Genomic DNA, 13,026 nt, shown 5'->3' with positions numbered 1-13,026 from the left:
CAAGTATGGACCAGGCAAACCAGTGATTGATAACAAGCAACAGTCCAGGTTATCCGTATGTGTTTATACACAATGATCCAGGTCACACACCCATCACCATTTCAGTAAACTCTGCTGACAAGCATGGATTAAAGTCTCAGACCGCCTACATGGTCCAGTGGATAGAGCGTCTGCCCGGAGAGCAGAAGGGTTTGATCCCTGGCAGCCTCCTACCCAAAAACAATGGTCTACAAACTTGTTACCCTGCCTGTTGCTCTGCTATAAGGGGATAAAACAAGGACTGGTAGACTTGGCGTCCAGTGGATAGAGCATCTGCCCGGAGAGCAGAAGGGTTTGATCCCTGGCAGCCTCCTACCCAAAAACAATGGTCTACAAACTTGTTACCCTGCCTGTTGCTCTGCTATAAGGGGATAAAACAAGGACTGGTAGACTTGGCGTCCAGTGGATAGAGCGTCTGCCCAGAGAGCAGAAGGGCAGTGGTTTGATCCCCGGCAGCCTCCTACCCAAAAACAATGGTCTACAAACTTGTTACCCTGCCTGTTGCTCTGCTATAAGGGGATAAAACAAGGACTGGTAGACTTGGCGTCCAGTGGATAGAGCGTCTGCCCGGAGAGCAGAAGGGTTTGATCCCTGGCAGCCTCCTACCCAAAAACAATGGTCTACAAACTTGTTACCCTGCCTGTTGCTCTGCTATAAGGGGATAAAACAAGGACTGGTAGACTCGGCGTCCAGGGGATAGCGCATCTGCCCAGAGAGCAGAAGGGCAGTGGTTTGATCCCTGGCAGCGTCCTTCCCAAAAATGTTGATGGTATTCATACTTGTTACCCTGCCCGGTGCTCTGCTATAAGGGGATAAAACAAGGACTGGTCGGCTCGTGGTCTGAGTGGGGTATCCATGTTTAACTTCAGCTTGTACGCGATAAAACCAGTACAATAATCTTGAATGTGATGTTAAACCCTGTTTCCTGTCACCTAATAATGTTTAATCCACATGCAGGCGTGGAACATTTCTCAAATATGAAGTGAGTAACACAGCAGTGCAGCTAGACTAACATCTAGTCTCTGAAATGAACATATCGTACAGAAAGAAATAGTTGTTAAATTATCTTAATAAAAATTTAATAAAATGGAGCCCAGAGACTCTCTTCATTTCTTGATGATACAGAAATGTAGAATTGACAAACGTTATAGACCTGCATGGGCTGCATTTGATATTTGTATCAGGGTCTGTAAGACAGACTACTTCGGAACCTTCTGGATCCTGAAATGAAGCCTCATCTAAATTGGGATACACAAATGCACCTCAGTTTGGCAATGGAGCCAGGACAAAAAGATTCTTTAATGCATGAAACCACTTCCTCTGCTGGCTTGTGTAGTCTTAACTTCCTAACCAGAGATTGCCTCTTGGGTCTAGTGGTAGAGCCCCATATCTTCTTGACATGCATACTTCTCTATATATTTCAATGGTTCCTGTTCCTTTTGGCGGTGAGTATAGCTTGAATATTGCAATGTACCACAATAAACAACAAACTGCTTTATGCTCACTTAGTGGACAATGATGCTCATGTGTCAGAGATGTATCAGTGTGGAGGGTTATCGTTGAGGGGCACTAATTTAGTCAAATAAGATAGTTGATTTTGAAAATAAAGGACAAACTTTGTACATATGACAGGTTCATTTCAACAACAGCATGGCCATAATGTGTGCTTGCAATTATCAGACATTACAACATTACGATTTCAGCCAATGACAGCCAGTATCATGAGTGTGAGTGAGTTGGGTTTAACACCTCTTTTAACAGTATTCCAGTTATATCACAAGTGTCATCTTAATGTGGGAGGAGAGCCCGAAGTGATGCAGGTCTCAGATGTATACCACTTCGGTGAAACCTACGAGCACACACGGTATGGTGGTGACAAACCTAGAAACATAATCGGTGTGAACCGGGATTCGAAACCACAATCATAGGTTTCTGGCATGCCCAAGGGACGCAATTCTGCACAACGAATCACAGCGCCTTAGATGACTGGGCCACCCGTGCCCCCTGCCAGTATCATGAAGTGGAATATATTACAAACTTTGTAAACAGGCATTGACAGAATTAGAAGTAGGTATTGACATTGCTGATCCATCTGTTTCGTCACCTACACATTGCTTGGTGGAATGTCATGGCTTGGAGTTGTAACCTTGGTGTGGGCCTTCAGTACATATTTTACAGGTGCTTCACATAATATACGACCACTTTTGACGAGTGCTCATTTGTTCTGAAGAGAATCAATGTACACAAGTGTCAGAAATAGACAGAAAAAAACAAATAGTATTGGACTTTATTTCATGGTCGCCGTGAACGTATCATCAGGGGTTGTTCTGATAGTGAATATGAGGTAGTTAGGGCTGGGACGGGTAAATCGGGTACTTAGGTCGTTCCTGAGTCGAACCCGGATACCCACAGGACTACCCTCACCCGTGGTTACACTATAAATGACTAATGTTTGCATTTCTTTCTGACTTTGGACGCATTCCTTCTGACTTTATATGTTTGAATAGAGATGAATCTTCAGTCAACTTCAGTGAATGCATGACCAGAACGTTTTATACGAGTATTTAAAAACATTTTGCCATGGCTACGGTCAAACTATTCCCACAATATCCAATTTGCTTCATACCGTTACCTCTAGTGCTGGGACGAGTCCAAATTTACTACCCGGGTACCCATCCCCCTATTACCCGACCCTACCCAGGTACCCGCTGTTGGTCTCAAGAATTAGGTATAAATGTCCGATTGGGAATAGTTTGACCGGGATTACACTTTATAAGTATACTATATTTAATTCTATGCAGTGATGCTGTCATACAAATACTTGTATCATGATGTACCGCCAATACTCATGCTCTATATCTGTTCATCAATAACTTACTGTATATTTTGTAATTACACTGCAATGCTTTGTAAGAAAGTTGATTGATTTTTAGTGTTTTGGCAAATGTTGTTATCTCATGAAAGTATGGGGTACATTGATTAGATACATGAGAGATGTTTATGTCTTGACCGGGGTTGAATTCCCGACATGGGTGCAATGTGTGAAGCCAATTTCTGGTTGCCCCTGCCGTGATATTGCTTGAATAATGCTAAATGCGGCGTAAAAACTCACTCACTCACTCACTCACTCACTCACTCACTCACTCACTCACTCACTCACTCACTCACTCACTCACTCACTCACTCACTCACTCACTCACTCACTCACTCACTCACTCACTCACTCACTCACTCACTCACTCACTCACTCACTCACTCACTCACTCACTCACTCACTCACTCACTCACTCACTCACTCACTCACTCACTCACTCACTCACTCACTCACTCACTCACTCACTCACTCACTCACTCACTCACTCACTCACTCACTCACTCACTCACTCACTCACTCACTCACTCACTCACTCACTCACTCACTCACTCACTCACTCACTCACTCACTCACTCACTCACTCACTCACTCACTCACTCACTCACTCACTCACTCACTCACTCACTCACTCACTCACTCACTCACTCACTCACTCACTCACTCACTCACTCACTCACTCACTCACTCACTCACTCACTCACTCACTCACTCACTCACTCACTCACTCACTCACTCACTCACTCACTCACTCACTCACTCACTCACTCAAATGTTTAATAACCTAAGATCCAGTATGGGGCAAGACCAAAATCCCAAGAAACTCTCAGGAGTCTAATTGATGAACAAGGTCCCCCATCCATCTTCTCTCTGCCGCCAGCGTTGCTTAGCTTCACTGATTCGTGACCAATGCTCTATCATTAGGATAAAGTGGTTCCTCATGTGTTTACCTCGGATATGAAGGGATCGAGAAAGTGTTTGTACAGCAGGTGGGGAAAACAAAAAGGAACAATTCTCTGGCATCGCCGCATCACTTTCAATCCTGGGTGTTAGTAATTTATATTGCCATTAAATCTTTGTCAAATTTTCCCATCATATAAAGCATACTGTGTTATCCAAGAATGACATGGTTGACAAACTGACATTGTATCATATATGTTGAATAGCCGAGTTCAGTATCTGACCAGTTGGTATTCTTGGTGGGGAAAAGAATGTTCCTCCATCATGTTTTGTGTTTTTATGTATTGGAGAAAACACGCTTACGAGGTTTTGGTAGACAGAGCATGCCCCGCGGTTTTTCCCGACCCCCCAGTGCATGCTCTGTCTACCAAAACCGAGGGAAAGTGTTTTTCCATACTTATAAACCGTTTAAATTGATTAAATGTTATAACGAGCATCTATAAATTGATGCGCTTCATTATAGCGCTTCCTTGAAGATGTCATATCATAACTTGCACGTGAAATTCGCTGACTTGCCAGGCGTTCAAGAGCACTTGGATGTGTCAACAACAAAAGACAACTAAAATACTTACTTTTAAATTAAAGTGAAATCTTCGGTTTCTAAATGTTTGTGTTGCAATATTCCACTTCTTTTAAACTTTTCAAAACGAAAATTCGCTAATTTTAAAGGTGTTTTTTGCTTTACAAGATTTTCGACTTTAAACAATCCAACTGTTACGTAGAGGTAGTTGTAACGTAACGGCTAGCAGTTACTGCACGTGCAAATTGTGCAGCATTGATAAGCACTTTTTTCAAAGCACGTGTTTTGAAACCTCGCTGTCCTTTCACCAGAGACTCTGAAGTGATGTCGCTTTTAAATGTCCACGCGGAACTGTACACATGACATTCAATTTTAATTGAATTAAAAGTTTGAATTGCTACTTGTTGTCATTTTTTCAGTTACTTGGTTAAACCTGGGATTTGAGGTTTTACATTCAAAGTAAAACCTCCCGAACGAAAATAAAACCTCATAATAGGTTTTACTTTGAAAGTAAAACCACACAATAGTTTTTAATGCCTATAGAAAGAACTCTCTTACTTAATAGAGATCCCAATGAATAGGTTTGTTTATAAGGAGGAAAAAAATGTCCCACCTCCCTCTTCATTGTTTAAAAGACCGCCTCCGTGGTCTAGTGGTAGAGCGTCCGCCCGGAGAGCGGAAGGTCCGGGCTTCGATCCCCGGCCGCGTCATACCAATAGACGTTAAAAGATGGTACTTGATGTTACCCTGTCTGGCGCTCGGCATAAAGGGGCTAAAACAAGGACTGGTCGGCTCGGAGTCAGTATACTGTGTCTGAGTGAGGTATTCATGTTAAACTGCGGCATGGTATCTCAGTGAGCTAGCACTATAAATCGGCATCAGTCCGGACTAGTACAAGCAGCCACACAAACACACACACGTACATGCACGTCGCTGTATAAGTGCAATAATCTTGGACGCGACGTTAAACCCCATTTATCCTCACCTCATTGTTTAAAAAAAGTGTGCGGTGACTTAACTGTGCCCGAGAAGCATTTTTTAACGCAATCTACTAAAACATGTACATGTGACCTGTGTTTCTTGAAACACGAATCGCCCATGACCCATGGGGCTGTAACACTGGAACAATATTTCTTTGGAATAAAATAAGCACTTGTTTTGTCCATGCACATTTAGGTCTGATTTCAAACAAATCCTATCTGAATACATGAGACTTTCTGGATAGCAACTTCTTACATTCTTTGTCACGACGTTTCAGGGCTACTTCTTGCTCCTTGTTAATCCCCTGATGAAGGAGCGAGAAGTAGCTCTGGGACGTTGTGACAAAGGATAAAAGAAGTTGCTATACATAAAGAGTCTCATATATTCATGTTCTTCCAACTTCTGGACCGCCTCCGTGGTCTAATGGTAGAGCGTCCGTCCGGAGAGCGGAAGGTCTGGGGTTCGACCCCCAGCCGCGTCATACCAAAAGATGGTACTTGTTGTTACCCTGTCTGTATTCATTAAGGGGCTAAAACAAGGACTGGTCGGCTCGGAGTCGGTATACTGTGTCTGAGTGGGGTATTAATGTTAAACTGCGGCATGGTATCTCAGTGAGCTAGAACTATAAATCGGCAATAGTCCGGACGAGTACAAGCACACACACGCACACACGTGCATGCACGTCGCTATATAAGTGCAATAATCTTGGACGTGACGTTAAACAAAGTTTCACCTCACCTCACCAACTGAGGTGAAAGACTTCATATCCAATTTGCTTCATGCCATTACCTCTAGTGCTGGGACGAGTCCAAATGTACTACCCGGGTACCCATCCCCCTATTACCCGACCCTACCCGGGTACCCGCTGTTGGTCTCAAGAATTAGGTACAAATGTCCGATTGGGAATAGTTTGACCGGGATTACACTTTTTAAGTATAATATATTTAATTCTATTCAGTGATGCTGTCAGACAAATACTTGTATCATGATGTACCGCCAATATTCATGCCCCATATCTGTTCATCAATAACATACTGTATGTTTTGTAATTACACTGAAATGCTTTGTAAGAAAGGTGACTGATTTTTAGTGTTTTGGCAAATGTTGTTATCTGATGAAAGTATGGGGTATATTGATTAGACACATGAGAGATGTTTATGGCTTGTCACGCCGCAGACCCGGGTTGAATTCCCGACATTGGTGCAATGTGTGAAGCCAATTTCTAGGGAATATGATAAATTATATTTGTCTAATTGATGTTTTATACATTGCTAAATTCATTGCTTGTTTTATATTTCAGTAATGAAATTGAACGATCTTTATACAAATAATAATCTGTAAATTTCTTGTCGGATACGCACAAAAAAAAAAGCTGCCCCGGGTGAGGTTCGAACTCACAACCTCCGCATTCCTCATCCCGTGATGACACGGGGAAGGTACTGACTATAAGTACGGCGCGCTAACCGATTGTGCCACCGGGGCGCTGACTGGCGTGGACGAAATTAGTAAATAGATTCTACAGCCTATTTTTAGCTACTTCCAATTTTTATAACACTAACTAAAAAACTAGTTTTAATTCATAGACCTTCTTATAACTACGGTATAACACGTAGTATTCATTCAAAAATGAAAAGTGCTTGCTAATACTTCTTTTATCATTCTCTCGCACCTGCGAGATATGAAACGTCAAACAGTAATGGCTGCCGACATGGATGTCAACACGTCAGTCGCTTCCAGTTGCTAAATGGTAATTTATTTATTATTCCCGGCTTGATTTGTTTGTGAAGTAATGTGCCCCCTTGCTTTGCGTTTGGTTGTCATCCAAAAATATGTTTTCGTACAGAATCAAACAAAAATAGCCTGTGGATATATAATTTCATAAGCACAAAAATACGGATTGGCCTTGGTCTCGCCTATTCAACAGTGGATAAGCGATTCACTCAGCTGTGTTTGTCATCAACTGGTCACACAGTTGCTTTATCTGCTTGACTAGATATAGATCAGCCGTGTACTGACGATTTGCGCACTGACATATAATATTTTCGATCACAATTAACCAGATTAATTCTTTGGAGATAGGATGTTAGTGACAACTTTTAACCTATCAAGACCCTATTTTCAGTTCATATTTACACCTCAGATACAACATGTTTATCCCAAATCAGATGACTTATGTGCAGCAAAAATAATCGTATTTATATTGATTTGTCATGACTGATAAGGGGTAAGATTGGAAAATCAGATGACTTTTGTGCAGCAAAAATAATCATATTTATATTGATTTGTCATGACTGATAAGGGGTAAGATTGGCAAATAGCTCCTGGAAACAATCAGTTGTGTACGGTCCTGTGAAACAAGACAAAGTTTTGTCTCGCATTCAAATTATATTGGCTTCCGGTGCAGTCAGTGTCGCTCGCTTCACTGATCTCGTGTGTCTCTTCGATCCTTAGCATCGCCACTAACATCACCAGTTAAGATATTTATGATTATAATAGCATATAATAGTCCATAATAATCCATCTATGAAACCATTCTCTCTCTGCAGTGACACCTTTCTGATAACTTGAGTACAATGAGTTGGTGGGACACAAGCAACTTCACCAACTTGGCCTCCCAGGCCTTGAAGAATGCACAGAAGACCATTGACAAGGCTTTAGACATACCGGCATCTGAAGAGGATGCAAAATCGCAAGGTACTTACTTGTGTTGATTACTTAACATGCTTAATGTTCAGGTCATTTATTTTCTACTCTTGGCCAGCAGTAGACAATGATTAGCATCTGACTTGTAACAAATTATTCTTGGTTGTCTTGTAAGGCATACATCAGTATAAAGTTAATGCCCTTTCATGTATTTGCATTTTTCAAGATGAAGACAACAGTATAAATTCTGACACCGGAATAGCATTTTGTGTTGTCATCCAAAAGTCATTACTTGAAGACCAGTTGTTCATCAGCTAAATGTTACTATTTTAACTAGGGCTGTTATGATTCACTCGCGTATTCGGTGAATCGAACCGTATCCATTCATGAATTGAATTCGTTATTCGTGGTCACTAGAATCGAATATTCATGAATATGCAGTCATGTGCATTTACATACCCTGACCCTTAAAATATCCATAAGAACATATTATATGCATAGATTTCTTCAGTGACAAGTATTTTAGTCACTGGTCTTTGTCGCATTTGAGCAGACACTAGTACCTGGATAAGTGAAGTATATTAATGTATAATAAATTAATAATTAACAAACCATGTCAAATAATTTATTTTGTTCTTGTTTCACTGAATATCATAAATAATACATCAACTACTGACTTGTTATTATTCGTGAATAGATATTCGTATTCGTTACCCTATATTCATGATACGAATCGTATTCGCCTTATAGTGTATTCGTTGCAGCCCTAATTTTAACTATTTTCCATATATTTTAATTTACTTAAGTTTGTTCGTTACATGGATAAACATGATTATGATATAAAAATATGATTACAATTTACATTATAACTTTTATTCGTATCCCAGAATTAATTTCTGTTCAGCATGTTCAGTGTAAGGGTGTTGACAAGTTCAGTGTATACCTTTAGCTGATAAAACTTTTTCAAATCAACAGCAGCTGCCAAAGTAGCATCAGCTAGTAAACAGAAGAAGACAGAAAAGCCATCTGGGGCAGGTGGTGGGGATTTCTGGAACTCCTGGCTTGGAGCTGGGCAGGAGCCAGAGGGAAAAGAAAGCACACCCGGAGAGAATCCAGAGACTGATAAAAAAGGAAAACAGGCCGCAGCCACCTCGCCCAGTTCTTGGAATTATGGGTGGGGTGGGCAATCAGAATCTGACAAGGGTTCTGAAAGTGAGACATCATCACCATGGTCAAGCTATGATCTTGGAGGACTTAGCTCCAGTGGCTCAAAAAGTAAAGAAGGGAGAAAAACGAAAACTGATGAGAAGAGTAAAAGCCCTGATGGGGAAAAGGCACATGGACCTCTTCATCTGGGACAGAAAAAGTCCTTGAAATCGCCAAGATCCAGTACCTCTGGGCCTGCTGGCAAAGACACTGGGGTATCTTCTGTGACAGAATCTGTGAAAGTTGATGAAGAGGAAGGTAAGAGAAAGGAGGAAAAGGATGTGTTGCAGGAAGCGGATGTGTTGCAGGAAGCACCTACCACCACCAAGGTTTCTGCGGATTCCTCGGAAGACACGGAAGCATTTGGTTATAAGGCCAGTGATCCTGAACCACTGGACATGAGAGGAAGTGATATTCTATCTGAAAAGGGATGGAGGAATTCTGAAAAGGATGGTGGTGATAGTGGGCCACCCACAAAAAGCGAGGTTCAAATCTGGGCAGATAATTGTGTGAGTGAGGAAGGGCTTTTGAAGGAAACAGATTTTCAGTACTCTGATACCTCAGATGCTGATGCGCATAATGTGAATACGTTTGAACAGGTACTCGCCTCAGATTCTGTGATACCACCAAGGATAAGCCAAACCGATACCACTCATCCAACTTCAGTTGAACAGCCAGATCATTCCATATTGCCAGATGACAATACAGACACTGCAAGAAGTGAAAGCATTATTTCAGTTGGTGAAAACGAAACAATAGTATCTTCTACTGAAGATAGCCTGGACACATCTCAGAGGGTGGTCCTGGACATTCCTTCGGATTATACAGAACAGATTGGGCCCAGCACCCCATTATCATCAGAAGCTTCCATCATCACTTTGTCCAGTCCTGGTCAAGATGACCTAGACGACCAGGGCAGCCCTCCCCAATCCATATCCAGTCAACAAATCACATCTGAATACATCAACATCTCTACCACTCAGATTCAGGCACCTCTGGATAACATGGACACCTTGTGCAGTGTGGACACGCCATCCGTGGAGAGCATAGCATCGGAAATGGACACAGCTGATGAAAGTGCTCTGGAAAGGGAGTTCCTGGAAAAGGAGCAGATTGACCTTGGGCAGTCCAGTGGGAATGACTCATCGGATGCTTCGAAGCTCGACAGTAGTATGGACACGTGTACTTCGGGGGAGACTGTGGTTGGTCACAGTCCTGTTGTGGGAAGGGAGAGTGATAGTGACCATGAACATGATGTTGAGAAAAGTGATGAGAGTTTCCCCACAACTTCTCCCAATTCATCTTTTGTTAAAAATATGTTGGAGGAGGCTATGGAGGATGTGTCCAAACCTGAGGATTCCGGAAGTGATAATCATTCCTGTGGTGAGAAATCGGAAAGTTCTAAAGTGGAGTCTGAGATTGATAAGAGTATAAGTGGACAAGAGTCCAGTGATGACATTGAAACAACCACTTCATCAGACATTGAAATCATATCAACACCAACACCAAATGGAGATAAGAATGAACGTCCATTTGACTTGTCTCCCTTGAGAATTGCCCTGCAGAAGACTGTACGACGAGACAGGGAGACGCACAGTCACCGGCGGACAGACAGTCAGTCAAGCAGCAGTACTTACAGCAAGGCGGGAGAAAGTGATCAGATGAGTCCAGGTCGGGACAGTCTGGAGCGGCAGGATCTCGAATCTGGGGATGAAGGTGAGGAACTCTCCTCTGTGTAGAGTTGTGTCCCTTAGGCCATATAGGCAGATCAGGATGCGGGTGGGTTCGAATCCTGTTCAAAGCGGTGTAAAGTTAGTAGGTAACAGTAATATGTATACCAACCTCAGATGACAATCTCTTGCATGTGTTGTCTATTGTTGGTTTGTTTTGTTTTAGTAACCATGGGAAAATATATACAGAATTACAGTTTTGTTAATCAAAGCATATATAGATATAAATGTATCGATAGCGATTTTGAAATTGCATGACTTGTATAAAAACATGAAGATTGCTGTGGAACATCAACATCATACCAATAATGCCCATATAGCAATCAGATAATAATAGTACTCAAAAGAAGTTAAAGATCACCACATGCACAAAGCGATCTTAGCGCTAAGTCTATCAAAGTCCTATGTTAAGGTATGGGAGTTATGATCATCTTAGCGCTAAGATCAATTTGGTCAAGTGGGCCCAGATTCTTTCATATCACTATTGTTAATGTGTCACATCATGTAGTGATATGAACGAATCAGGTGGTCCTTAACTTCATTTGAGTAATATAGATTACAGGATGATATAGACTATGCAATGTTTGCCAGACCTGCGTGCCCCTGACCTGTCTGCTGTGAAGGAAGAGGACATGGACAGCCCCTACCATCCCCAGAAGCTGCTCCAGGTAAGTGAGGGAGTCCCCCGGTCCTGTCTCTCTCTTTCTCGCTGCTTCCACAGGTCACTGATACACCAGGGGCAGAGGGGATAGAGCTTATAAATGTCTTCATTGCTCATGTTGTTAAGGGTGCTTTTTCTATGCTACTGAAAAGACTTTAAGGACCATCAATCTTTCATACTACTATAGTTACTCATGCCGTAATATGAAAGAATTGGTGGTCCTTATCTTTTTTGTGTATCATAGTTTTGTTAGTTTGTAAATTGAATACAGAAGTGGTTTTACTCATTTGGAAACTGTTATGAAAGAATTTGGATTTGCATTATTTTATCCTGTATTTTTTTTTAATGTTTACTTTGTTGCTGCAGCCGGCTTTGATTATGGTGCAAGTCAGCTTTCTTATGATGTGTAAATTTGTTTAACATGTTTAAAGTGATGTTTCCTCTGTCGTGGTGTAACAGTGAGGAGGGATGCTGGTTTACCATATATACAGTGATTCAAAACCAATGGTTACATTCTTGTTGGTCTTTACATGTTCTCTCCTGTTGGGGTTCTGAAGGACGGGTATGAAACAACAGTTATCCCCCTTGCATGTTGATCCACAAGAGATACGAGACCAACTGGGTTGACACTTCTGGGAGCTGCCATGCTTTTTGTGCTTTTTCACCTCTTGTCACATATATGATATAGTTACTGGTTACACATTTCTGTATGGTTAATACCTGCTGTGGTGAGGCACTAGATAAGCACTTACTGTTCACAGTGTAGCATTGTAATATGGCCCAGGGACACATGACTGTACATGCTGTAGAAACTTGTTAATAAAAACGAATATATATTTTGAAAAAAACAAGTACATGAAGTATAAGCCATCGAACAGAATGACTGGACAAATCTGTATGTCTGAACTGTTGTTTTCGAAAAGCTTTGTGAGGTGTGGCATACATTTCTCATTGCAGTAAAAAAAATGATATAGATAAGGCTTAAAAATATCAAAGAATTGGTTCTCAGGCAATGGCTTTTTAAAATATGGTACGGGTGGGCGGTGTCTTTTTTGGTTGGGATTGTTCAAACTAGTATGTAACCAAGTCAACAGTTGTTTACAATCAACCTGGGAAATGGCCTCCTTACATAAATGTATTCCTTGATGTGTAAAATACAAAAATACAGTATTTGACTACCGTTTGACTTTGAATATTAATAAAAAAATTCAAATGGAAAAACGAAAATTGCTGCTAACTTTATAATGATGCGGGCGGTGCCTGAGAACCAAGACTGCATTTTTTTAGCATATACATTAAATAATAATGCTTATTTCAGGAAGTTGTTAAAATTGATTCTAATCATTTGTTAATTGTTAACTTCATCATGTTCATCATGATCATGTCTCAGGTTCTAAAATATTTTTTTAGTAAT

General features: G+C 41.3%; 1 protein-coding gene and 1 non-coding gene across 3 annotated transcripts in view; one reads left to right on the top strand and one right to left on the bottom strand.

Annotated features, from left to right (window-relative positions):
• Positions 1-6,745: 6,745 nt before the first annotated feature.
• Positions 6,746-6,854, bottom strand: Trnai-uau. Its single transcript has 2 exons — positions 6,817-6,854; positions 6,746-6,781 (listed from the first exon to the last, which is right to left on the bottom strand). It is a non-coding gene; the product is annotated as a tRNA-Ile (tRNA).
• Positions 6,855-7,048: 194 nt separating this feature from the next.
• Positions 7,049-13,026, top strand: part of LOC124132219 (TATA element modulatory factor-like) — a 38,723-nt gene continuing 32,745 nt past the window's right edge. For both annotated transcript variants that reach the window (XM_048400878.1, XM_048400877.1), the window contains exons 1-4: positions 7,049-7,119; positions 7,919-8,066; positions 8,991-10,937; positions 11,543-11,619. In XM_048400878.1, the coding sequence (XP_048256835.1) occupies positions 7,946-8,066; positions 8,991-10,937; positions 11,543-11,619 (2,145 nt within the window). In that variant the 5' untranslated portion in view covers positions 7,049-7,119; positions 7,919-7,945. The remainder of the gene's footprint in view (positions 7,120-7,918; positions 8,067-8,990; positions 10,938-11,542; positions 11,620-13,026) is intronic.

This window comes from Haliotis rufescens, unplaced genomic scaffold, assembly GCF_023055435.1.
Source record: "Haliotis rufescens isolate VD_foot unplaced genomic scaffold, xgHalRufe1.0.p SCAF_20, whole genome shotgun sequence".
In the NCBI taxonomy this organism is placed as follows: Eukaryota; Metazoa; Mollusca; class Gastropoda; order Lepetellida; family Haliotidae; genus Haliotis; species Haliotis rufescens.
Note: the sequence above shows the minus strand (reverse complement) of the source record. Positions and strands in the feature narration are given on the sequence as shown.